The sequence below is a fragment of the Gopherus flavomarginatus genome, chromosome 9, assembly GCF_025201925.1.
Source record: "Gopherus flavomarginatus isolate rGopFla2 chromosome 9, rGopFla2.mat.asm, whole genome shotgun sequence".
NCBI lineage: Eukaryota > Metazoa > Chordata > Testudines > Testudinidae > Gopherus > Gopherus flavomarginatus.
Window position 1 is genome coordinate 57,198,683 of NC_066625.1, and position 24,186 is coordinate 57,222,868.

Consider the following 24,186-nt stretch of genomic DNA (forward strand, 5'->3'; position numbering starts at 1 on the left):
TGAGCACAAGGCTATTTGGATATGTGCACATGCATACACCTGACTGTGCATATAAAGTGTTGAATATGTCAATTTGAAAATGTAGGTCTTAGTTATATGAGTAAGTCTTAGTTATATGAGTACTTAGAGGCTACTATCACCTCTTCCACTTTGAACCACTGCTGTGTTAGGGCTGCAAGAATCAATTTTGCTTAATTTTGGTTCAATAAAGTTGCAACTGTTTGACCACTTTCTACATAAAATGTGTTGCCTCCCCCTTTATTTTCTGTCCTCAGCAAGTAAAGCAATATATCGAAATACACATATACATGACATAGAATGTCCATAATATGTTGGTGCCATTTCTACAGTGGTGTTAATTTGAAAAGTTGATGACAATATCCAATTTTTATTTATAATCTAGATTGATATTGATAATGTTTCCCTCTCATCAACATTTATCTTGTATGACCTTTCTGTCTTGGTAATACTAATTTAACAGTAGAATACATTTGACTCTCTAAGTTTATAATTTGAATTTTTAGATTAAAACAGTTTTTTAACTTCACTTGTAAAAAGGCACAGCAAGGTCTTTCAAAATAAAACACAATCTGTCCTAACAACAGATTTAATAGAATCAGAATAAAAATAGAGATAGCAATTCAGGTTAGATGAGTTTATTTTGTCAGCAAAGTATAGTACTAGCTAGATGAACTGGCAGGTCTTGTTATTAAAACAGTTAATCTCTGCAGAAAGTGTCAAGCAATACTCCACCCTCTCTGATGCTAATGTATCTGAGTCCTACCTGTATTAGAACCCCTTCTGACACTCATATAATACTTGTATTACAGTCTTCCAAATCACTGACTGTAAACTTAAAGGGGCAAATTTTGGCCCTGTACGCTCAAACTTGACTCCTAATGTCACTGGTGAGAGCTGTGCATGCCTAAGGGCAGAATTTGGTCAAAATTATCTAATGAGGTGACCATGAATTGCGACATTGATTGCAATAATTTCTCTTGATATTATAGCATCTTGTATTTTATTTTATTCTTTCATTTATTCAAAATTTGTAGGCCACTTTACACAGTGTTACTTTTAATAAACAACAGCAAAATACTATTTGCTCAGATCAGAATAATTGAAAAGTATAAATGGATTGATGATGAGATACTTGACCCACATGAGTGTAAAGGTATTCTCTAAATAGCCCACTTATTGGCAGTTACTTTAAACAAATGAAGGGTACATTTTTTTCCTCTTTGTTGCAAGTAGCGGCTCTGGAAAGTGGCAGTATATCCAGGAATTAAGTCTGTGATGAGATTCCCTGAAGAACTGGTTTTGTTGATGTTACTGTACTCAAGAATGACAATATTCATTACTGTAATTTACACCCACACCCACAGAGCATTATACTCAAATTATTCAAATGGATTATTTTGACTCTCTCTCTCTCGCTACATGTCTCTCCCTCTCCAGAGTTCCTGAGACATTTTGCCATGGAGTGGAGGCATATCTAGTGGGACTGCAGAGAAGGCAGATGTTCTGTGTTCTACAAGAATTTCCTGCAGATCTCAGAACATTTGGGAGGTTGGCTGTGGCATGAACTACTATCCTAGGTCCTCCTCCCCCATGGCAGCATGGCTCTTCAGTGAGTCAGAGCCTTTGCCCTACCCTTAGGGTATGGCTACACTCGAAACTTCAAAGCGCTGCCGTGGCAGCGCTTTGAAGTGTGAGTGTAGTCGCAGCACCAGCGCTGGGACAGAGCTCTCCCAGCGCTGCACGTACTCCACATCCTCATGTGGTTTAGCTTGCAGCACTGGGAACCACGCTCCCAGTGCTGCAGCACTGTTTACACTGACGCTTTACAGCACTGTATCTTGCAGCGCTCAGGGGGGTGTTCTTTTCACACCCCTGAGCTAGAAAGTTGCAGCGCTGTAAAGCGCCAGTGTAGCCATGGCCTTACTTACAGAGGAATAAAAGACCATTCACTGGGCAGGACTCTAGGAAAATTAACAAGGATCTTATTAACTCTCATGAAAATTTTCCTGAGGGCATGCCAAGAGATGCTGCTGCATAAACTTAATTTCCCTTGGCCCTGCCTTCCTTCAGCTGGCTATTTCAGCTTGTAGAGTCTCAGCAGGACTGTATTCCCTCAAATGGGCATCCATAAGTTTGGGGAAGTTGGAGAGGAAGAAGGGGTGGGAGATTTTCTACTTTAGCTTCTCTCCCTTCCCTCCAGCAGTTTCAGAGACCATAGAGTAGGATTTCTACTTTTTTTTTTATCCCCTCCTTTCATTCAGGAGATGACATGACCCCAAATCTGGTTACACTGACATATCTGCCATGGAGATAATAAAACATATGTAATTTATTTACACTTCTGTTCAAAAGGACTTGTTAATACATTTTCTCTTTAGCTGTTTTCTCCCTGCCCCCCACACCATAGTAAATGCTCTGTACACACAAGTGTAATACAAAGAGCTTTCTACCCTCCTGATAATTTGCACTGGGTCTATGCACAGTTCTGATTCCTGCACACTGAGCACATGGACATGAGGGTTGTAATCCTGGCTCTGTTGAAGTCCACAGCAAAACACCCATTGACTTTGAAATCCTAGCCCCATTTAATCCAATGGGAATTTTGCCATTAAGTTAAACACAGCCAGGATTTCACTCAGGGTTTTCACTGCCAGTTGCATCACTATATAACCCAAAGAGGACAGTGAGAGGACAGAATTAGTAGTGTCAGCCCAGTGCACTGTATGGGTATGGTGCATACTGCATGGGTGTGGGTATGGTGCATACTACAAGCAATGGTCGAACTCTCCTGGTGCTCCTGGAAGCATTGTGCCCATTTAGACTGCAATGCCTCTGGCAGCGCTCCCTGTTGTGGGATGTTGTAACACCACTTGCTAGTGTGGACTGTTGTTCACAGCCACAGTTTTGCCCCAGAGGAGTTACAAGTGAGCTACATTGGTTATTCCAAAAGAGTAGATATGAAAATCAAGATACCTTTTTCCATAATAGTATATTTTGTATGCACTGCTGAAGGCACATTTTGCCATACGCGAACAGTAGGCATTCTGCAGTCTCATTTTCAGATATGGCTAGAAATAACAGTGAAAATAATCACACCTAAAGTGTGAGATAACACATGATTCTCAGGTTTGTGATGTCACAGGCCTGTTCTATTCCTGTTTTAAAGGAAATGCTTGGGTTTAATAAGTGAGATTAATAAAATAAATTCTCCCTCCCCCCACGTATATATGGTTATATACTCACTTGCATATACAACCCACCCACCTACTCCAGTTTTAAAAACATGGACTTCTCACTAGGATGTCCAAATCCTGCATTTAGATGCCCAGACTGGCATTTAGGTACATAAAATGGATAATTACTTCTCTAAATGCCAATCTGAGTATCCAAATGCTGGATCTGGATAGCTTATTAAAGAGCCTACATTGAAAATTCATGTATAAAATCAATCATGAAAAATGTACTCTTGAAATTACATTATAAGAAACAAATGTAATTGTTTGAAGTAATCTTATATTGCAGTTTCTCCACACAAGTATTAATGAACTAGCTCCTCAGATGTGCCAAACTGGTGCTTGGTGCAGCTGGGTGAACCAAAGATGGCTGGAGTCAGCAGGGGGATGGGTCAATTTTCACTGAAGATTGGAGCAGCCTAAAGGTCCAAGGGGCCATTCACTGCCAGGGACAGTTAGACTGCAGCAGCAGTTAGGCCATCCTCCCCTTTCCCTGGCTCTACTCCTAGGCTGGGAGGAGCGGGAGTATAGGATTGGCTATACTGCCTCCACATCTGTGGATTCCAGTATGCTACAGGAATCCCCATATAACTGATTTTAAAGCTGCTTTGCATCACTAGAGCAGTGCAAAGCAGTCTTGATAAGGGCTAGCATCTGACCCAACATATTCACTATGCTTCCCAAATGTGAAAGCCAGGAGGAAGATTTCAAAGCTCTGTCACTCCTTACTAATGGCACTGCTCCCACTTCCTCAAACTTTAAGCCTGTGTTCTGATTTGCTGGTACATTTGCTATATATTTTGTAAAATAAACTTTAGTACTTGTATCCACAGTTACAATCACTGATTTTATTAGATACATGGTGGTACATACTGATGTGTTGGAGAGTAAAACTGTCCCTTATTAGTTTCTAGTGTTTTTAAGCCAGTTGTATCTTTTGTGTTATAATTTAAAGAAAACAAAACAAAACAAAACCCAAAACACCACATGGTATAATTTTTTCACATCTTTGTTCCTCCTGAGTAAAAGTATAATAAATCTCTCTCTATGTATCTGTTCTTTTCAGATCATGAAGAACTCTGTGGCACCAGTTATGGACCTTTTTGCCTAAATGGCGGGATTTGTTATATGATCCCTACTGTATCCAGTCCATTTTGCAGGTGAGTGAAATTTAAGCTTGTGTGTTCACACATTGGATTTAGCTATTGGAAGGACACATACTGTTCTAGTTTAACAATATTTCTTTAAAGAAATATAGCATGGTAGGTGAAAATGTGTGTGTGTCCCTGGCTGCTGTAAACATGTTTCTATCTGTAAATTCAGCAGTTCTTGATCATGTGGTTTAATGTTAATGCTTCTGTCTGGTTCGTAGAAAGGGTAGTGTTTTCAAAACCTGTGTATGTTTGGGGGAAAAAAATGGTGGATGAGGCAATACCCATTTATGTATTCACAATTCAGACTGGTATCTATAATTTAGAGCTTTATACTCCTCTCCTCTTATGCAGTACAGAATGAGAAAAATGCCCTTAATCTCACAGAGAAGAAACTGGAGGAAGGGCATACAGAGAGGCAATAATGGATACAAGTATATTCCCTCCTCTCCTACACATCATATATCAAAGTGTTATAATATAAAAAGGGTATGGCTTGAGCAAAATGGGGAGGAGTCAAAGAAGATGGCATATTTACTTTAGCGGGGGGAAATGTAATGAAAGCCAAAAGCATAAGTGAAGGCTGTTTGTGCTCTATGAATCCAATTGAAGGAATCACAAAGCACAGCTTCAGGGGGACAGCTAAAAAGCCATTTGACAAAAAAGCGGCATAGTAGCTGTAGAATCATAGGATTGGAAGAGACCTCAGGAGGTCATCTAGTCCAATCCTCTGCTCAAAGCAGGACCAACACCAACTAAATCATCCTAGCTAAGGCTTTGTCAAGCCAAGCCTTAAAAACTTCTAAGGATGGAGATTCCACCACCTCCCTAGATAACCCATTCCAGTGCTTCACCACCCTCCTAGTAAAACAGTGTTTCCTAATATCCAACCTGTGTATGCTATGCTCATATGACAGAGGTTTATAGTGCTTGAGGAAAGCTAATACCTGACCTCCAGGAGGGGAGTATGTAACAGAATGTGGAAAGACATAACTCTGCCTATCTTTGCAGATAAGATCTCCTCTTCCACATGTAAAACAGCTGCTATCTATTTGCCAAATCACCCATCAGAGACACAAGAAGAAAAGGTTACCCGGTATATTTATCTTAGGTCTGCTTCTACTAATTTTAAACTATTCTTCATTTGAGATAAGTGAACTGGTTAACTTAAATGGTTCAATTGGCAAGCTGGCACTTACACTGAAAGCTTATGGTTATGGATGTTAGAATGTTAGGGCTCACTTCATCTCACACTTGGTGACTTCTGTTCCCCATTCCTGGGTGGCTTCTTTCAGCCTTCAGATATAACTAGGAGTAATGGGTTGAAATATTTAGAAATTAAAAAAAAACAAACAGGAAAACTTTTAATGGTGAGAGCTGTTCAAAGTGAGATTATTCACAGTTTGACATTCCAATCTAAAATAGACAAAATCCTGAAGATTAGACTGCAGGGAACAATCCTGCATTGTTTTTTAAGGGATAATTATATGATCTCATAAATGTTTTCCATTTCTTACTGTTATATTTTCTAGCCATAGTAGATATGCATATATTAACTATTTCTTCTAAAATTATCAGCAGTGGAATAGTTAATAAAGTTGACATTTAAATCAGCATAATTAGGCTTCAGAATTAACTTCTACTGAAATAGGTCAATCCACCTCTCGGCTATTGTTAAAGAGGTCAACAGATTCAGCAAAACAGTGCTGCTAATTGTCACATTTCAAAGGTTTCAGCCATAAGGGTTATAAACTTAATTTATTTTAAATGAAAACCTAAATTCTTCTGAAATTTACAGGCCCACCAGAGAACTACTAAACCATGGTTATGGCCCATTCTGTCTCTCTTCTAGCACTGTTAGTAATTGGTTCCTAAATTTTCAAGCCTTGCATGAAATTTTAGCCATGTAATTCAAATCAATGGAAAATGCATAGAGCTAAAACTCTCCCTCACACTTCGAAAATTTAGGGATGTTACCTGCTGTATGTAGAAGTCTTGTAACTTAAAATTAAATTATAACATCAAATACTTCGACACAGCCTATCATAACAGAGAATTTTCACAATTGTTAATTGATACACTTTATAGAAAAAAGCAAGAAGAACACAGGGTAACACATAGGTTGTGGAAAATTCTTTAACAGGATTTCAGTAATTATTAAATCTTTAATTTTCTAATTTATATGAAGTTAGCCTTTGTACCGTATTTATTTCCAAAGATCTTAATATTGCTATCAATTAACTTATTGATACAGTGTTGTAGATTTCTTGGTCCCAAGATACTAGAGAGACAAGGTGGGTGAAGTAATATCTTTTATTAGTCCACTTCTGTTGGTGAAAGAAACAAGCTTTCAAGCTACAAAGAGCCTGACCTGAAGAAGAGCTCTGTGTAGCTCCAAAGCTTGTCTCTTTCACCAACAGAAGTTGGTCCAATAAAAGATTAATCTGTGATTTTTAAAAGTGCCTGTGTGTATATTTAAAAAATTACCTTTTTTTCAAATACAGACATCCATTCAAATTAATCAAAATCAACACCTTAATCTCCCTCTTACTCATTGAATTAAGCTTCACAGTTTTCTTGTGAGAGAGGTAATATTCTAATTTTACAGATGGATAAACTGAGGGTCAGAATGATTAGTAGTGTGCTCAAAGGTACCCTCAGAGTCTTTTGAGATTCTACTACCAAATTGAAGATTGAGTGGAAGTAATTTTCCTGCCTGTAGTGGACAGTGTTAAAATTTAATACTAACTGGCTAAGCTTTGCCAGAGATTACTTATCCTTGAGGCTGAAAACAAAGAAACAGACAATCAAAAACCTTCTGAAGTGCATATTTTTGCCTTTGGAATGTACTAGATTACACCAAACCACAGCTATATTAGCCAATGTCTCTGGGAAGGATGCAGCCAAAACCCTACAATAAGTCTTCACATAATCAATCCCCAGTTCTATTTCAAATTACACAAATTGAGCACTGTGATATATTGTCTCTAACTCAAGACCTAGTGCTGGAACGCTTACTCACACAGTGCTTTACATAAGTGGGACTACTCATGTGAGTAGCACAATTGTGACCTTAGTATATTTTTCTTGGAACAAAAAAGTACAAACATTTCTAGTGTGAAATGCACATGATACAAACATGACACATTCTGTCACCTCTCTCCCTTGGTTATGGTTATAACAAAGGGCCTTTGTTCATTTGCTTTTTGCTCTTCCATTTGAATACACTATCCCCTCCCTCCTCCTCCTCCTCTGCAAGCACATGCACCACTGGCTGGCCCTGGTACATGGTTTATCACACGCTAAGGGAGAACATTTTTGCAGGAAACTCTTGTTAAAATATTCACTGCGCATCACTGAGATTTATCCTTGAGGATAATTGTCCAGCATCATTCAGTGAATCAAATGAAGAGATAAGAATAGAACGTAGGAGTCCTGATTTCCAGGTCATTTATTCTAGCTACTGGGCCACACTAACTCACATTATATAATTTAAATTAATGCAGAAAAATTGAAAATAAAAGTCCGTCAAGAAAAATCCTTATTTTTGGTTAACTAGAAAGAAACCCTCCTTTCCAGCATTTTAGTAGCAATAATAAGTAGAGGGAAAGTGGAACATTAAAATTAGATGGTGTCGGTTATACAACTTCAGATACAGTTTCAAAGCATTCTGTCTTAGGAATTGCCTAAGCACAATATATAGTGAAGGAGGTGTATCTAGTGTGATAACTGTATATTTGGAGTAACAGACTTCCTGAACAATTAATTCTTTAGCAATACACGCTTGTAAGCATAGGTGATTTCCACTTTAAAAGGGTTCCAAATGAAATCTGATGTAAAATCAGGTAGTGACTGGCACTAGGATATTTTGCAACCTGGAAGGGCAAAAAGCTAACTCCTTTAGAGTATCTCTGTTGTACTCTAGCACTCAAAACTTATTTCTTCACTACCTCATTTTGACTTTGAAGTATTTTTCCTGTGTATCTAATTGCTGCTTATCAAGTTATATGAATTTAAATAGAAGCATTCTGTTTAAGCATATTCTCATTCCAAGCATGTTCCTTAATCAGTCGGAGAAGGCGGCTAATTATAAATGAGAGAGGTTCTGTTTACACACAGATATCTGAGTAATCAGCAGTGATGTGAATAGAAATAACAGGAAAAAAAGTGCATCACTGTGCAGTGGAATTAACAAAAATATTTAATTCTTTAAAACATCCTTAAGACTGACATCACCAAGCAAGTGATCACATTTTGTGTTTCTTAGTCTTGCCTAGCTCTTCAAAGTAGCAGGGACCTGGCACCACCCTATAGCATAGCCTCCAAGTTGCTCTTATATGACCAACTGTGGCCAATGCAAAGAATGACTAGAGTGTAGGGCTTCAGAACCACATTCTCCAGACCAAAGAATGAATCATTGACCATTGATTGCAAAGGATTAAAGAAACAAAAATGTGGACCTGAAAACTGTTTTAAAAGTGCTTAAAATACATTAATGTAAATAGATAGCACATTATGATAAATGCCATGTTGCAAGCAGGGTTTATGCAGGATACATGATGCAATATAGTCTGTTGTAATTCTGCGAACTATGATCTTGGTCTAAAGTAGAATTGCATCATCCTTTAAAATAAATATGCCTCTTTTATAGAGGATATAGAAACTGATTGTTACTGTTTGCTTTTAGATATTTCACAGCTACTTTCACGTCGCAGAAGTGGATATTTATATGTAGTTGAAATAGGGTAGCACAAAAACTTTCTCTGCACAGCATAACATTTTCTGATTCTAAATGCACCTGGCATATGTTAATATATTGTCAGCTGCCATCTTCACTTTGTGCCATTTCTAATACTGGCTTAATTTCCTCAGCAGCCAAAGGTGCACCTGTCGCCATACGCAGGTTGAAATTCAACACTGAAGTATCCAATTTAAAAATATATATATAAATAACAAACACACAGAACATAATGTGAAATCCAAATGCCTCAGGTGTGTTGTAAAGCACGAGGCTGAAAGATGTTTGCTTGAGCACCTTATGTACAGCTGTCCCATTATCATTAACAAGCTAGAGAAGAGTACTAAGTTGCAATTTTATCATCTGTGGTACCGATCTCATACTAAAATATTTCTTTATTTTATCTTACATCTGCGCAGAGGAATTTGGATGCCCAGTTTTGGGCACTTAGACAAAAAAGGGAAGCAGAATGCTTTATGCAAATCTCTGTGGATGGGAGTCCACCTATGGCTGGGGGACCCAATACTGAGAATGTATTTTCAAAGCTTCACTATTATTTGTATATGGTGCTCTGCTCTCCTGGCATTGCTGTTCTCCTTGTTTCTGAATATCACTGCCACTCCCCTTCTCCCAGTCCATGTTAGATGCTTCAGCAATCCTCTGAGGGGAATCTGTGGACTGCATGAACAGCATTGTCTCAGCAGCAGCTGAACAGATAGAAAAGCCTAGAAGATAGAGATCAGGAACTGGAGTTGGTCACTATTTAAGCTGAATATATTCTGTACTCACAGGTTGCAGAAATAGAATAAGCAGAGAAGAGGCAGGTTCTATACACTATGGCAATATTTTAAAATGTTAGGTAGATGCAAATAACTATTTGGGTCCCCATCAAAGGGCACTAGTGTGAGCGAATTATGTGCCCAGCTTGGATTTGGCTGCTCCCAAATTGCTTGAGTATACAGTACTTGGTGGGATTTTCAAAGTGCCCATGCAAATATCCTTAGTGTTTAAGGCTGAGCAGAAACAGCCACCAGATGCACAATAAAGCGGTAACTGGCAGTATGCTAATGAAGCTTGGACACCCAGTAAAGAGCAGTGTAAAAGCAGGTTATTTTCAAGTATGGCTATTTCCAGTGAAGAGTGGCCAAACTCAGAAAGGTTGGAGCAGGCACAAATGATAAGACAGAAGCAGAGAGGATAAGAGGACATGAAGAAGCCCAGCTACTGACTGAGGCAATCAAGTCCTACTTCTAGACATACCATAGCTGAAGCTCCCTCGTGGTCCCACCCTGGAGAGCCAACGGCTAGTCAGGCAGGGATAACTCCACTCCATGAGCAGTGTCAGGGACATTCCTCCCTTTGAGGGTCGGAAGAGTATCTGCCTGGGTGGGTAGGCTGGGCCTGCTGCACTTTTCTCCTTCTATACACGGATTGCTTTGTTGGAGGGCCCTTCAAAAGTAGGTGTTTGTGTTAAGGCCCCATTAAGAGGCTGGCTATAGCTCACATCTCTCAGAACAACTGTTTCAGGCTCATTCTAAAGTCAGGCAGATGTTATTGCATCAGTAGGCTGCAGATGTTTTATACTGGTCTCAGATAAACAGTGACATTAAAGAAGTTGTCAGGACCTATTGCACATGCCAAAAATACATGATGAGTTAAGCAAAAGAGCCCATGCTAGTGGCACAGGAAAAATTGGTCCTTTGGAGCAAAGTAGGCATAGATTTGTTTACATTTACTTGGGAAAAGGTGCATTCTAGACTATTATTCTAATTTCCCTCAGATAGCTTTACTAGGAGATACTGCTGCTAAACTGGTGATTGTGCATGTCAAATCTGTTTTGCTAAACATGATATAAGTGACATAGTAATGTTTGATAATGGGCTGCAGTTTGGTGGCAATGAGCTTAAGCAATTTTTAGTGAAGTTTAGACATATAATCTCTAGCCCCATTATCCCCAGTCCAATGGGTTGGTGGAAGATGGTGTTTTCCATGCCCTTTTCCCTGCGAAGGTCTGTTAGGCAACAACCACGTGTTAAGACAACTGAGCTCCTGTACCTAACTCTGCCAGAACAAATGGATTCTCAGTCTTCTGAAAATAGTACTATTGATATTTTAAGGGAGACCTGCAAGTCCAAGTGAGAGTACTGTGACAGATTTTAGCTGATTTAGTTATTTGTCAAAAGGGGCCCTAGATAAGAATGGCCATACTGGGTCAGACCAAAGGTCCATCTAGCCCAGTATCCTGTCTTCCGACAGTGGCCAGTTCCAGGTGCCCCGGAGGGAATGAACAGAACAGGTAATCACCAAAGTGATCCATCCTCTGTCACCTATACCCAGCTTCGGGCAAACAGAAGCCAGGGACACCATCCCTGCCCATCCTGGCTAATAGCCATTGATGGACCTATCCTCCATGAACTTTAGTTATTTTTTGAACCCTGTTATAGTCTTGGTCTTTGCAACATCCTCTGGCAAAGAGTTCCACAGGTTGACTGTGCGCTGTGTGAAAAAAAATGCTTCCTTTTGTTTGTTTTAAACCTGCTGCCCATTAATGTCATTTGGTGACCCCTAGTTCTCGTGATATATTGAACATGGCCTTTTTGCTGCTATTACCTATCTGGCAGAAGTGTCACATTTGCAACAATGAGGACCAGACTTTTTTACTTTTAAAAACAAAAACAAAAAAAAAGTCTGTCCCCATCACATAACTCCAGGAACTAAGGCCCTAGGCACAGGCCTGTAGCTCTTGTGCTTTATCCAGCCCTGCCAGTTGCACTGAATTTGACAACATAATTAAGAAGTAACCCTTCTCTTGAGTGCTCAAGACACTCTGCCACTATAAAGCAAAGGCAGTAAGTTGTGGTTGTAAATTGGTTACATACTATAGGAGAAAAAGGCAGAATGTGGAAGTAGTGGCATGATTCTGGGTAATGATCTAGCACAGCTGTATACACTACCTGTGTGTCACATATGGTACGGCCATCATATCCACGGAATTAGGTACATTTTCTGTTTCATACTCAGTGGTGCAAACTCCTGAAACATTTGATGTTTTTAAAAAAAGTCTCAGCTCCTGGAGTCTAGACATTATGTGAAAATCTCAGCTTTCTTTTTTTATGGAAGTATGTTTATAGACTTCATGGTTGTGGAGAAAAGCTTGAACACATGAACCAAGTGCACCCTGAAGGCTCAAAAACCAGGAAGCAAATACAAAAAAACAGTTATTTTTAAACAAATCTCATTGTTTGTAAGCTAATCTCATTACTTTTTTGGGCCCAGCCTCATAATTTTCAAATGCCTGGTGTTGGCAGTACTACAGATGGCATAGTTTCCCCTTGATATTATCGCAGAGATATGCACCATGTGCCACTACAGATGGGAAGTCATCCATGGCTTAGAATTCCTGTATATCTTGATGGTGTGTCTGCCTATCCATAAAGAAATTAATGTGGGTCTATAATAATGCAGATCACAGATTTAGGAAGTCCTCTACACAAAAGCAACTCACTGGCTGATGTTAGTAGTGTCCCCAATGGTCCTTTGAAAGGCCCTGAGTTCAGTGACCTTGACGCAGATAAGAAGGGGTCTGGTTTTTTTAGGTCAGCCTCTTTAGTCAACATTCAGCTCATCCCAGTTTTGCTGAGTGGTTTTGGGGTAACTTGTGGCTCAGCAAGGTTGACAAAGGTCCTCTAAGGCTCACAGAATTCATTAAGGTTACAGCACCTTCTCTAAGCCTCTCAATTTCCTGCCACCTCACTTATACAGTCCTCATATAGTCAGTTCCTGTACTGCTTTCTCTTCCTCAAGCTACCCCTCTACCTCACCACCACTCCTGCATCTCCACAAGGTGCCTCCCACATGAAATTCCAATATGTGAGTGGCAACTATTTCTACTTCTTCCCTTCACCTCTCCTAGTCCCGACTCTCCTCCATCTTTCCTAGACTAATCCTATAAATCTTCAGTAAATCCTGTCTGTTTCTTTCTGTATCTCTTTCTCCATCCCTGTGTTTGTCCATCTCTCTCCAAAGGGTGTATGAGAGAGTCCTTGCTCTGCGTGATGTCTGTCTTCAGGCTGCATATATGCAAACAGCCAGTGAAGGGCTGCTGCTTTAGCACCCTAACTTGTACCTCCTGGCTTTTCTTCATGGCTCAGAAAACTTACTTTTGAACACCCCGAACAGGCCCTTCTGAAAATATTGTTTGGGTTCCCCTACCCTAGACTACACTCCATCCTGCTTCTGTGGAGTGCTGAAGTCACTGGGTTCTTAGGTGTTGAGAGGGAGGATAGTTCAGTGGTTAGGGTGCTAGGCTCAGACTTGGGAGACCTGGGTTTAGTTCCCTGCTCCGCCACAGACTTTCGGTGTAGCTTTGGGCAAGTTACTTAGGGTACGATCCACAAAGGGCCTTTTGTGCCTAAATCCCAGTTTTGGCTCTTCAGTGATCCGCAAAATGCCTGTTGAACCCCATAGGTGCCTAAACTCAACTGTGCCAAAGTTTTCAATGTAAAAGTTCCCTTAGCACCTCAATTGCCACCTCAGGGCATGCACACTGGTTTGTGAATTATTCTGGGGCTTAGGTGAGAGATAGGCATCAAGACACCTAGAGGGAGGCAGCAGTGCACATATTTAGGAGCAGAAACCTAGGTGCTGAGGGAACTTTTACCTTGAAAACTTAGGCACTGAGTTTAGGCAGTTACAGGGGTCAGTAGGAGTTATATGGATAGCAGTGTAGCCAAAATTGGGACATAGGTGCCTAAACCTATGACTTCATTACCTGAGTCTTGGGTTTAAGCTCTTTAGCATCTTACTGGATCTGGGGCATAATCTCTCTGCATCTCATTTCCCCATCTGTAAAATGGGATAATAATACTACCCCTACCTCACAGGGGCGTTTTGAAGATAGCTGTATTAAAAAGAGTGTGAGACACTCAGATACTATGGTACTGGGAGTCATATAAGTACTCAAGATCGTTTACACTAAGGCATTTTAGGGAAAAAGTCCCTTTGGTTTGGCTTCACACTGCTTAGGTTCTTACTGCTATTAGTATAAGTGGGCATTTTAATTTTCAAAAATTCCATAGTTTAGACATGGCCTCAGACAACTTGTGCACAACCAAATGCCAGCTTTGAAAGACCTCTGGGTACACAGCTTTAACTCTAAAGGCCCCCTAAACAACTGTTTATGTCTGCCCAAGCTTTTGCAAGTGTTGGCCTTAAATGGTAATATTTTTTATATTTGATATTCTGGTTTTTCTTCCATTGGGTCAAGATAGTTTACAACTTTTAGGACTCTGTTGGACACTAACGCCTGTATCAATATTCAGGATATCAGCCCCTTAGCCTGAATTGGCAGGTGGATAATATAAGGACATGAGAATGGCCATACTGGATCAGACAAAGGTTCATCTAGCCCTGTATCCTGTCTTCTGACAGTGCCCTATGCCAGGTTCTTCAGAGGGAAGGAACAGATAGGTAATCATCAAGGGATCCATCCCCTCTCGCCCATTCCCAGCTTCTGGCAAACAGAGGCTAGGGACACCATCCCTGCCCATCCTGGCTAATAGCCATTGATAGACCTATCTTCCATGAACTGACCTAGTTCTTTTTTGAAACCTGTTATAGAATATCCACTGGCAAAGTTCCACAGGTTGATTCTGCCTAGAGCTTGGTATTTTCATACAAACCACTGCTAACCAAGAAATTCCGCTGCTTTTCCTGATTGAAGACAAGTTCTAATAATAATATTTGCTCTGATTAATAACAATACTAATCAGAAGGAAAGCAGTAGGGTTTCCTGTGTGTTTATTAGGGTCAAATCCTGGTTCTCTGCACAAAGCCTATTAAAATGAGATTTGCTCATGGCTCCTACAATGGTTGGAGAAAGGAATTCTCCCATCCCACCTAAAGCCATGGACAAGCCCTGGAGCACCTGCACAACCGTACAAACTGTTGGAGCCTAATTGCAGCAGTAGCTGCTGTGGCTCAATGAAGAGTCACAATGCACATTTTGGCGAGTGACTTACTCAGTAAAGAATATAAATAATTGCAGACCCACTGGAAATGTCCACACCTTCCCAGATCTAATCCACTCCCACCCTTCCTCCTTGATGCTGACATGGAGAGTTCTACAGCAATATTCTGTGGTCTATGAGACCTAAATGTTCCCCTTTCACAGATTTCTTGTGGCTGGCTCCTCCTCCAATGCAGCTCTCTCTTTTCTGCTGCCTTTAAATCTGTTTGTAACCCTTTGGCAAGCTCGATGATCTAGCCCTTAAAGTATGTATTTTACAAGGCAAGTGGAAATCTTGATTACCATCTGAAATTCTGTTTTCACAGTTTTAAAGCTCTCAGCTTTACTAGTAGACATTTGAAATCTATTTTCTTTTAACATTTTCTGTTTAAATTAGAAATTCTAATTTTTCTTAGCATGCAGTAAAACTATATTTTTTCCTTTTTAAATTCATATTAGAATCCTACATAGTAGGATTGTTTACAGCCAACAGATAACATGTGTTGCAACAGCATGCAAGTAATCTATTGCAACAGCAACACGTGTCCTTGTGACCACAAGCCTTACTTAGTGTAATGCCCTCTTAGTAGGGCTTACTGCAAGGCTTCTGTCTCTTGCAGACACTTTTTCACAACATAGCAGCATTTATCCACTGAACTGAGCACAACTGCAAACACATCATGCTTAATCTTGTTCTTACATTGACTGCCTGTAATGTGGCAGATTGATTATAAACTGGTACAGTTGATTTTAAAAGCCCTTAATAATATGGTGCTTGGCTACCTTTGAGCCCTCCTGTTACAGCTGCATCCTGATGGGAATCTGTTCTCGTACACATGCCTTTCAGAGGCAGGGGCCTGGATTTTGTCTTGATGTCACTGAGAAACCCTATTGATATCATTGGAGTTATACTGGGATAAGAGGATAATTGGGTTCTTAGAGTGAGGAACTCCGCCTTGAAATCTGCCCAGTCTGTCTCTCCTGACTTTTAAAAACATATATGGTAAAAATGTTTCCCTTCCTTAGGGTGCCTTAGAACAACTGTTGTCCTGATATTTGCTACATTTCTTCCCCTTTCTGGTGTACCAGATCCTACAAATGTTTAGTTTTTAATAGAATGTTTTAGTCATTTTTAAAAACGACTAAAAGATTGTACAATGTCCTATGCCCATTGGCAGGGTCACTATATTCATAATTTTGTTTGTAAAAGATACAAATGTAAACAATTGATAAACCAATACCTTGACATTAGTCATTCCTGTTTCTATAAAGTGCTTCACTAGTTTATAGTTCACTTTAAATGATGCTTTAAATTTTAACAAGGAATATTTAGGCTATAGGGCAATATTTTCCAACTGTGGGCCTTTTGGGGGAAGGGGAACTAGGTTAGTCTACAGGAGCAGTAGGGGGAAGCTGCATGACCCCAGATCAGCCCCACCTGATTCTACAAAGATGTTACTTCAACAATGGGTAGAACAGCTGAAAACTCCTTAAGAGATGCCACTTTCCTTCCCAGCTGGTATGGCAGCTCTGAATGCAGACATTTAAGGGAGAAATTCACAGGTTTAGATTCTCTGGCTATTTGCCTCTTGGGTCTTCATGTTAAAGGCACCACTTCTACAACTTCTGTTTTTTAGTTAATAAAAATGTGCCACCACATTTTCAGTGACTTCTTCTATCTTCCTGTCCTTCACTGTGATAAATGAAGGGTGTGTATGTCCCTTTTATGGACACCCAGTCAGCCAGTTAGCTGTAAGATCCCTCTTGGTAGCTGTTCTCTGTGTGCTTTACCTATAAAGGGTTAACAAGCCCCCAGGTAAAAGAAAAGGAGTGGGCACCTGACCAAAAGAGCCAATGGGAAGACTAGAACTTTTTAAAAATGGGAAAGAATCTTTCCCTTTGTCTGTTGTTCTCTGGGCTGCAGGGACACAGAGCAATAATGCTATAAGCAGAAATGCTGTGTAAGGTTTGAACCAGGTATGAAGAAGTATCTTCCATACCTAGGAGAAATAATTGTGATGGGGAAAGTTTAGTTAGAGCTAACAGGTTTATTTCTTATTTTGGCTTGTGGATCTCCTCTGTGCTAAGCCCAATGCTTTTGTTTGCTTGTAACCTTTAAGCTGGACCTTCAAGAAAGCTATTTTGGGTGCTTAATTTTTGTAAATGTTTCTTTTAAGATCTAGCAAAAAGCCTAAGTTCCACATGTATTTTTTTTCCTTTTTGTTTTTAATAAAATTGACCTTTTTAAAGAACTGGATTGGAGTTTTGGTGTTCTAAGAGGTTTGTGCATGTTGTTTGATAGCCACAGCTAATTTCCTTTGTTTTCTTTCTCAGCTCTTCCTGGGATGGGGAATGAAAGGGCTTGAGGGTAGCCCACTGGGAGGAATTCCCAAGTGCTCCTTCCTGGGTTCAAAGGGTTTTTTTGCATGTGGGTGGTGGCAGCATTTACCAAGCCAAGGTCAGAAAAAGCTGTAACCTTGGGCGTTCAATAGAGTGGCCAGTATTAATTTTTAAAATCCTTGTGGACCCTCCACTTCCTGCCCTTGGAGTGACAGAGTGGGGAATCAGCCTTGACAATCACATTGTAAGTTTTCCTCCTGTTTTTAAAATATTCTTTGACTACTCACCTCATCCCACCAAATCTGTCTACTCTGATGACTCTACTTTTCTAACTTCGCTTTTCCCCCAGACCCTTCTCTGTGGTTTTTCACAATGACAGTGTGTCTCTCACTTCTGACCCATTTTGTTTCCCTCTCTAAGTCACTCACTCACTTCCTCTTATGCTCTTGCCTTAAAACTCTTCTTTATGGTATAGACGTATGCTGAAACCTATTCCCCTTTCCCTTCCCTAACACTGCATACTTCCATTCTTCCTGTCATTAGTCTTCTGTAATAGTTAAATGCAGGAAAAATGCATATACATTGTTTTTCTGAGCCTGTTTTTCTCTGCAGTTCTGTATGTCATTTCCCATTTCTATTTGAATGAGACAAACTGTTCTTTAAAGCTATATTTCTATTGTATTTCTCAGAATGAAACATTGTGATACCTTTTATGAAGGACTCTATGCAAATAACTTGCATTATATGAAAATCTACAGAGAATTTCTGTATCAGAGGGGTAGCCATGTTAGTCTGGATCTGTAAAAGCAGCAAAGAATCCTGTGGCACCTTATAGACTAACAGGTGTTTTGGAGCATGAGCTTTCGTGGGTGAATACCCACTTCGTCAGATGCATGTAGTGGAAATTTCCAGGGGCAGGTATATATATGCAGGCAAGATAGAGATAATGGGGTTAGTTCAATCAGGGAGGATTAGGCCCTGTTCTAGTAGTTGAGGTGTGAAAACCAAGGGAGGAGAAACTGGTTTTGTAGTTGGCAAGCCATTCAAAGTCTTTGTTTAATCCTGAGCTGATGGTGTCAAATTTGCAGATGAACTGAAGCTCAGCAGTTTCTCTTTGAAGTCTGGTCCTGAAGTTTTTTTGCTGCAGGATGGCCACCTTAAGGTCTGCTATAGTGTGGCCAGGGAGGTTGAAGTGTTCTCCTACAGGTTTTTGTATATTGCCATTCCTAATATCTGATTTGTGTCCGTTTATCCTTTTCCGTAGCGACTGTCCAGTTTGGCCGATGTACATAGCAGAGGGGCATTGCTGGCATATGATGGCATATATTACATTGGTGTACGTGCAGGTGAATGAACCAGTGATGGTATGGCTGATCTGGTTAGGTCCTGTGATGGTGTCGCTGGTGTAGATATGTGGGCAGAGTTGGCATCGAGGTTTCTTGCATGGATTGGTTCTTGAGCTAGAGTTACTATGGTGCGGTGTGCAGTTACTGGTGAGAATATGTTTCAGGTTGGCAGGTTGCCTGTGAGCGAGGACTGGCCTGCCACCTAAGGCCTGTGAAAGTGTGGGATCATTGTCCAGGATGGGTTGTAGATCCCTGATGATGCGTTGAAGGGTTTTAGCTGGGGACTGTATGTGATGGCCAGTGGAGTCCTGTTGGTTTCTTTCTTGGGTTTGTCTTGCAGTAGGAGGCTTCTGGGTACACGTCTGGCTCTGTTAATCTGTTTCCTTATTTCCTCGTGCGGGTATTGTAGTTTTGAGAATGCTTGGTGGAGATTTTGTAGGTGTTGGTCTCTGTCTGAGGTGTTAGAGCAGATGCGGTTGTACCTCAGTGCTTGGCTGTAGACAATGGATCATGGTATGTGCCTGGGATGGAAGCTGGAGGCATGAAGGTAAGCATAGCGGTCGGTAGGTTTTCGGTATAGGGTGGTGTTAATGTGACCATCACTTATTTGCACCGTGGTGTCCAGGAAGTGGACCTCCCGTGTAGATTGGTCCAGGCTGAGGTTGATGGTGGGGTGGAAGCTGTTGAAATTGTGGTGGAATTTTTCCAGAGTCTCCTTCCCATGGGTCCAGATGATGAAGATGTCATCAATGTAGCGTAGGTAGAGAAGGGGCATGAGTGGACGAGAGCTGAGGAAGCATTGTTCCAGGTCGGCCATAAAAATATTGGCATATTGTGGGGCCAGGTGGGTGCCCATAGCGGTGCCACTGATCTGGAGATATATATTGTCATCAAATTTGAAATAGTTGTGTGTGAGGATAAAGGCACAGAGCTCAGCAGCCAGTTTTGCTGTGGCATCATCAGGGATACTGTTCCTGACAGCTTGTATTCCATCTGTGTGTGGGATGTTTGTGTAGAGAGCCTCTACATCCATGGTGGCTAGGATGGTGTTTTCTGGAAGGTCACCAATGCATCGTAGTTTCCTCAGGAAATCAGTGGTATCACGGAGATAGCTGGGAGTGCTGATGACATAGGGTCTGAGTAGAGAGTCCACATATCCAAACAGTCCTTCAGTGAGAGTGCCAATGCCCGAGATGATGGGGCGTCCAGGATTTCCGGGTTTGTGGATCTTGGGTAGTAGATAGAATAACCCCGTTCGGGGCTCTAAGGTTATGTTGATTTGTTCCGGTGTTAGTGTAGGGAGTGTCCTGAGTAGATGTTGCAGTTTCTTAGTGTATTCCTCAGTGGGGGGATCTGAGGGAAGTGGCCTGTAGAATTTGGTGTTGGAGAGTTGTCTGGCGGCCTCCTTTTGGTAGTCAGACCTGTTCATGATGACAACAGCACCTCCTGTATCAGCCTCTTTAATGATAATGTCAGGGTGGTTTCTGAGGCTGTGGATGGCATTGCGTTCTGCACGACTTAGGTTATGAGGCAAGCAATGTTTTTTTTCCACAATTTCTGAAATGTTAGCTTACAGCAATCAGTTGATTAAGCTGGGTCTAGATATCTCTAAGGAATCAGGTTTCTGCATGGATAGTAAATTTGAGAAGATCAGGTCTCAAGCAATGGACTTAAAGAAACAGTGTTCATTTAGTCATTATTATATAGCTTTGATATTTGATGATGGAAAATGAGATGAAAACATTTGGACAACAAATTGAGAATATGATCTCTGTGTGACAAAGGAATTCAGAAATCAGGAAGATTTCTTTGTGCGATTGATTACAGATATTCTAGAATTGTCCTCTATTGGACAGTCGACTCCAACTTCTTTTTCTTGACGAAGTCTCAGTCCTTGTGATGTTACAGTATATTGTTGTAGAGATGTATGATTATGAACCCAGTCATGTGAGGCACTGAACACCCTCATCAGCCAACGGCACTTGGCGCCTTACAGAATTCAGCAAATAATCCTTTGCGTCATTACAATAGCAGCTATAGCAATGTATAGTAATGTCACAAAGGATTGTAACTTCAAAGTCAGGAGTAAGAAGCAGGAACAGATGTACTCCTAAACTACAAAGATCCTGTTTTCCTTCAAAAGTTCCTAGTAATGAAAAATGGGGAAAGAAGATACAGAAAGTAGCTGATATATAAACAGTGTGATTACTGAATAAAATGCAGTTTTCTATGGTGCAGTCAGCCAGTCTTTAAAAGAACTTTAGATAAGAAATGTCTGTAAATAAGTTTTGTAGCCTCAGCCTATATAAATATATTTCTTTGACTTTTACATGGTATGAATTATGAACAAACCATTAAGTTGGACTGGTTATAATATCACCAGTACCAACTGAACAACATTCAGTCAATAGGTAATTTAGTTCTAAATCCAGTTAACAGTTATGAAATGTTGTATGCAAACCTTTTCACAGTAACATAACTTTATGGGTCAAATACTAGCAGGGGATTGCACACAGGTGCCTGCCAGGAAACCTGTGTACAACAGGGCAGTGGGGGAGGGAGAAGTGAAATTTTCTGCCTTGAATATGTCTCCTGGCAGAACTCACTGACAGGAGCAACAAGGAACATTCTGAGATGGGGCCCAAGGGTCAAGAACTGTGATCTATATGTTTCTGCACATGTGCTTCTTGACTTCATAATTTCACCTGTGCACTCCTCCCCCCCCCGAGATTATTTCTGTTCTAATCAGAGACAAAATGACAAATGAAGCTGTATATAGAGCCAGAGTATGCCAAAAAAGGGATGCAAACTCAGCCTTTGCAACATTAATATGCAACCATTTTTGTAGCTATACATAATATTTACATAATTTAGCCCATAAGTTTGGCTATAACCTAGCAAAACTGAAATCTGAACTACAGTTGCATAAAAAGCAAGCTAAGTTCTTCTCTCAGTTACACTGGTGTAAATATAACAACTTCATTTGAATTAGCCAGATTGACAGTGGTATCATTAAGAGCAGAATTTGGCCCACTGTCTTTTTGTTGCACTGCACTGTCATCATAGCCAAGATAATAATATACTGACCCTTTATGAAGTGTAATAAATCCTGATTTGAATGATAGCGAACTGGAATATATAAAAGGTGATCTGCCAAGTCTAATCTAAATTTTCCAAAGTGATGTTTTTGGTTAGTAATTCTTCAGTGATGCATTCACAATTTTTAAACAGTATATATAAGATCAATATTTTTCGCTAGAAGCCTAACTCCTTTTAAATAAACAACGATGTTGATCACATGGAAAGTCATTGCTACCTTCTACAACAACCATAATTGTAGATGGCATATGAATCATATCACTCACCTAAAACAGAGGTCAAACTCAGGCCAATTCACTGATATAGTAGCATGAATTCTATGTCTGATTTAGGCATGAGAGTATTAACTATAGCTATACAGGTTCATGCTGCTCTAACTCAAGTGTTAGATGACTATTTCTGTAGTAAAAATTTGCTTTGGTCTGAAAACTCTGATATTTTGAGTACAAAATCTGAAAGAAAAAAATTTGAACTTTTTAAATTAAATGAGAAAAAATGACAGTCTGCTTTTCAGACCTTTCTTCCTTTTCCTCAGTGCTTTTTTTAAAGGACTTTTTAAAAAAGATCTTTTGTGCTGCATAGTTCATACATGTGGAGTATATTTTGTCACCTTGGATTAGTAGGTAGATGGTTTGTGTCTTGGGGGAAGTGTTCAGATGAGTGGTTTTTGGCCTGAGACTCTACAGACTTAATGATGTATACCTCTGTACCACAGAACAATAAATTTTGGGTTTCATTGTGCCTCCCCAAATAATCCTGGAGATAGAAGCCCAGTTATCTTTGATCTTGTGTAGCCATTTACACCTCTCTGAAATGGGGAGAGTACGTTTTCACAGGGGTAAATGACTACATAAAAAACAAAGCAGTGGATGGTCAGGCCCTATGTAATAACCTGAGTCCCAGATTTGGACCTTAGCGTCCAAGATATGGGGGTTAGCATGAAAACCTCCAAGCTTAGCCACCAGCCTGGACCTGGTACCTGCTGCCACCACCCAAAAAATTAGTGTGTTTTGGGGCACTCTGGTCCCCCTGAAAAACCTTCCCTGGGGACCCCAAGACCCAAATCCCTTGAGTCTCACAACAAAGGGAAATAATCCTTTTTCCCTTCCCCCCCTCCAGGTGCTCCTGGAGAGATACACAGACACAAGCTCTGTGAACCCAAACAGAGTGAATCTCCCTCTCTGTTCCCAATCCTGGAAACAAAAAGTACTTTCCTATTCCCCCCAGAGGGAATGCAAAAATCAGGCTAGCAATCCAACACACAGATCTCCCCGATTCCTTCCTCCCACCAATTCCCTGGTGAGTACAGACTCAATTTCCCTGCAGTAAAGAAAAACTCCAACAGGTCTTAAAAGAAAGCTTTATATAAAAAGAAAGAAAAATAAGTACAAATGTTCTCTCTGTATTAAGATGATACAACACAGGGTCAATTGCTTAAAAGAATATTGAATAAACAGCCTTATTCCAAAAGAATACAAATCAAAGCACTCCAGCACTTATATTCATGCAAATACCAAAGAAAAGAAACCATAGAACTTACTATCTGATCTCTTTGTCCTTACACTTAGAAACAGAAGACTAGAAAGTAGAACTACTTCTCCAAAGCTCAGAGAAAGCAGGCAGACGGAAAACAAAGACTTCAGACACACAATTCCCTCCACCCAGAGTTAAAAAAATCCGGTTTCCTGATTGGTCCTCTGGTCAGGTGCTTCAGGTGAAAGAGACATTAACCCTTAGCTATCTGTTTATGACACGCCCCTCAAATTGCAGACAGTGGGGAAGCTCACTGGCGGCGATTTCCTTCTAGAACTTTAAAATAAACAGATTACTACAACACATGCACCTTTACATATACTACTAAGTATATAACTAACAGACTTCTACATTTTAAGAACACTTTTTAACTACTGAATTCTGGGAAACTCTCACGGGAGAGTGCATCAGCAACTTTATTAGAAGCTCCTGTGATGTGTTGAATTTCAAAATCAAAATCTTGGAGAGCTAAACTCCAACGAAGAAGTTTCTTGTTGTTCCCCTTGGCAGTATGAAGCCACTTTAGTGCAGCATGGTCAGTTTGTAGTTGGAACCGCCGTCCCCAAACATATGGGCGTAGCTTTTCCAGGGCGTACACAATGGCATAGCATTCCTTTTCACTGACTGACCAGTGACTTTCCCTCTCAGACAGTTTCTTGCTGAGAAACACGACAGGATGGAAGTTGTGATCTGTTGCTTCCTGCATGAGCACTGCTCC

General features: G+C 40.4%; 1 protein-coding gene across 8 annotated transcripts in view; it reads left to right on the forward strand.

Moving 5' to 3' along the window:
• Positions 1 to 24,186, forward strand: part of NRG4 (neuregulin 4) — a 62,780-nt gene that overhangs the window by 18,555 nt on the left and 20,039 nt on the right. For all 8 annotated transcript variants that reach the window (XM_050967116.1, XM_050967123.1, XM_050967119.1 and 5 more), the window contains one exon: positions 4,321 to 4,414. In XM_050967116.1, coding sequence (XP_050823073.1) covers positions 4,321 to 4,414 — 94 coding nt within the window. The remainder of the gene's footprint in view (positions 1 to 4,320; positions 4,415 to 24,186) is intronic.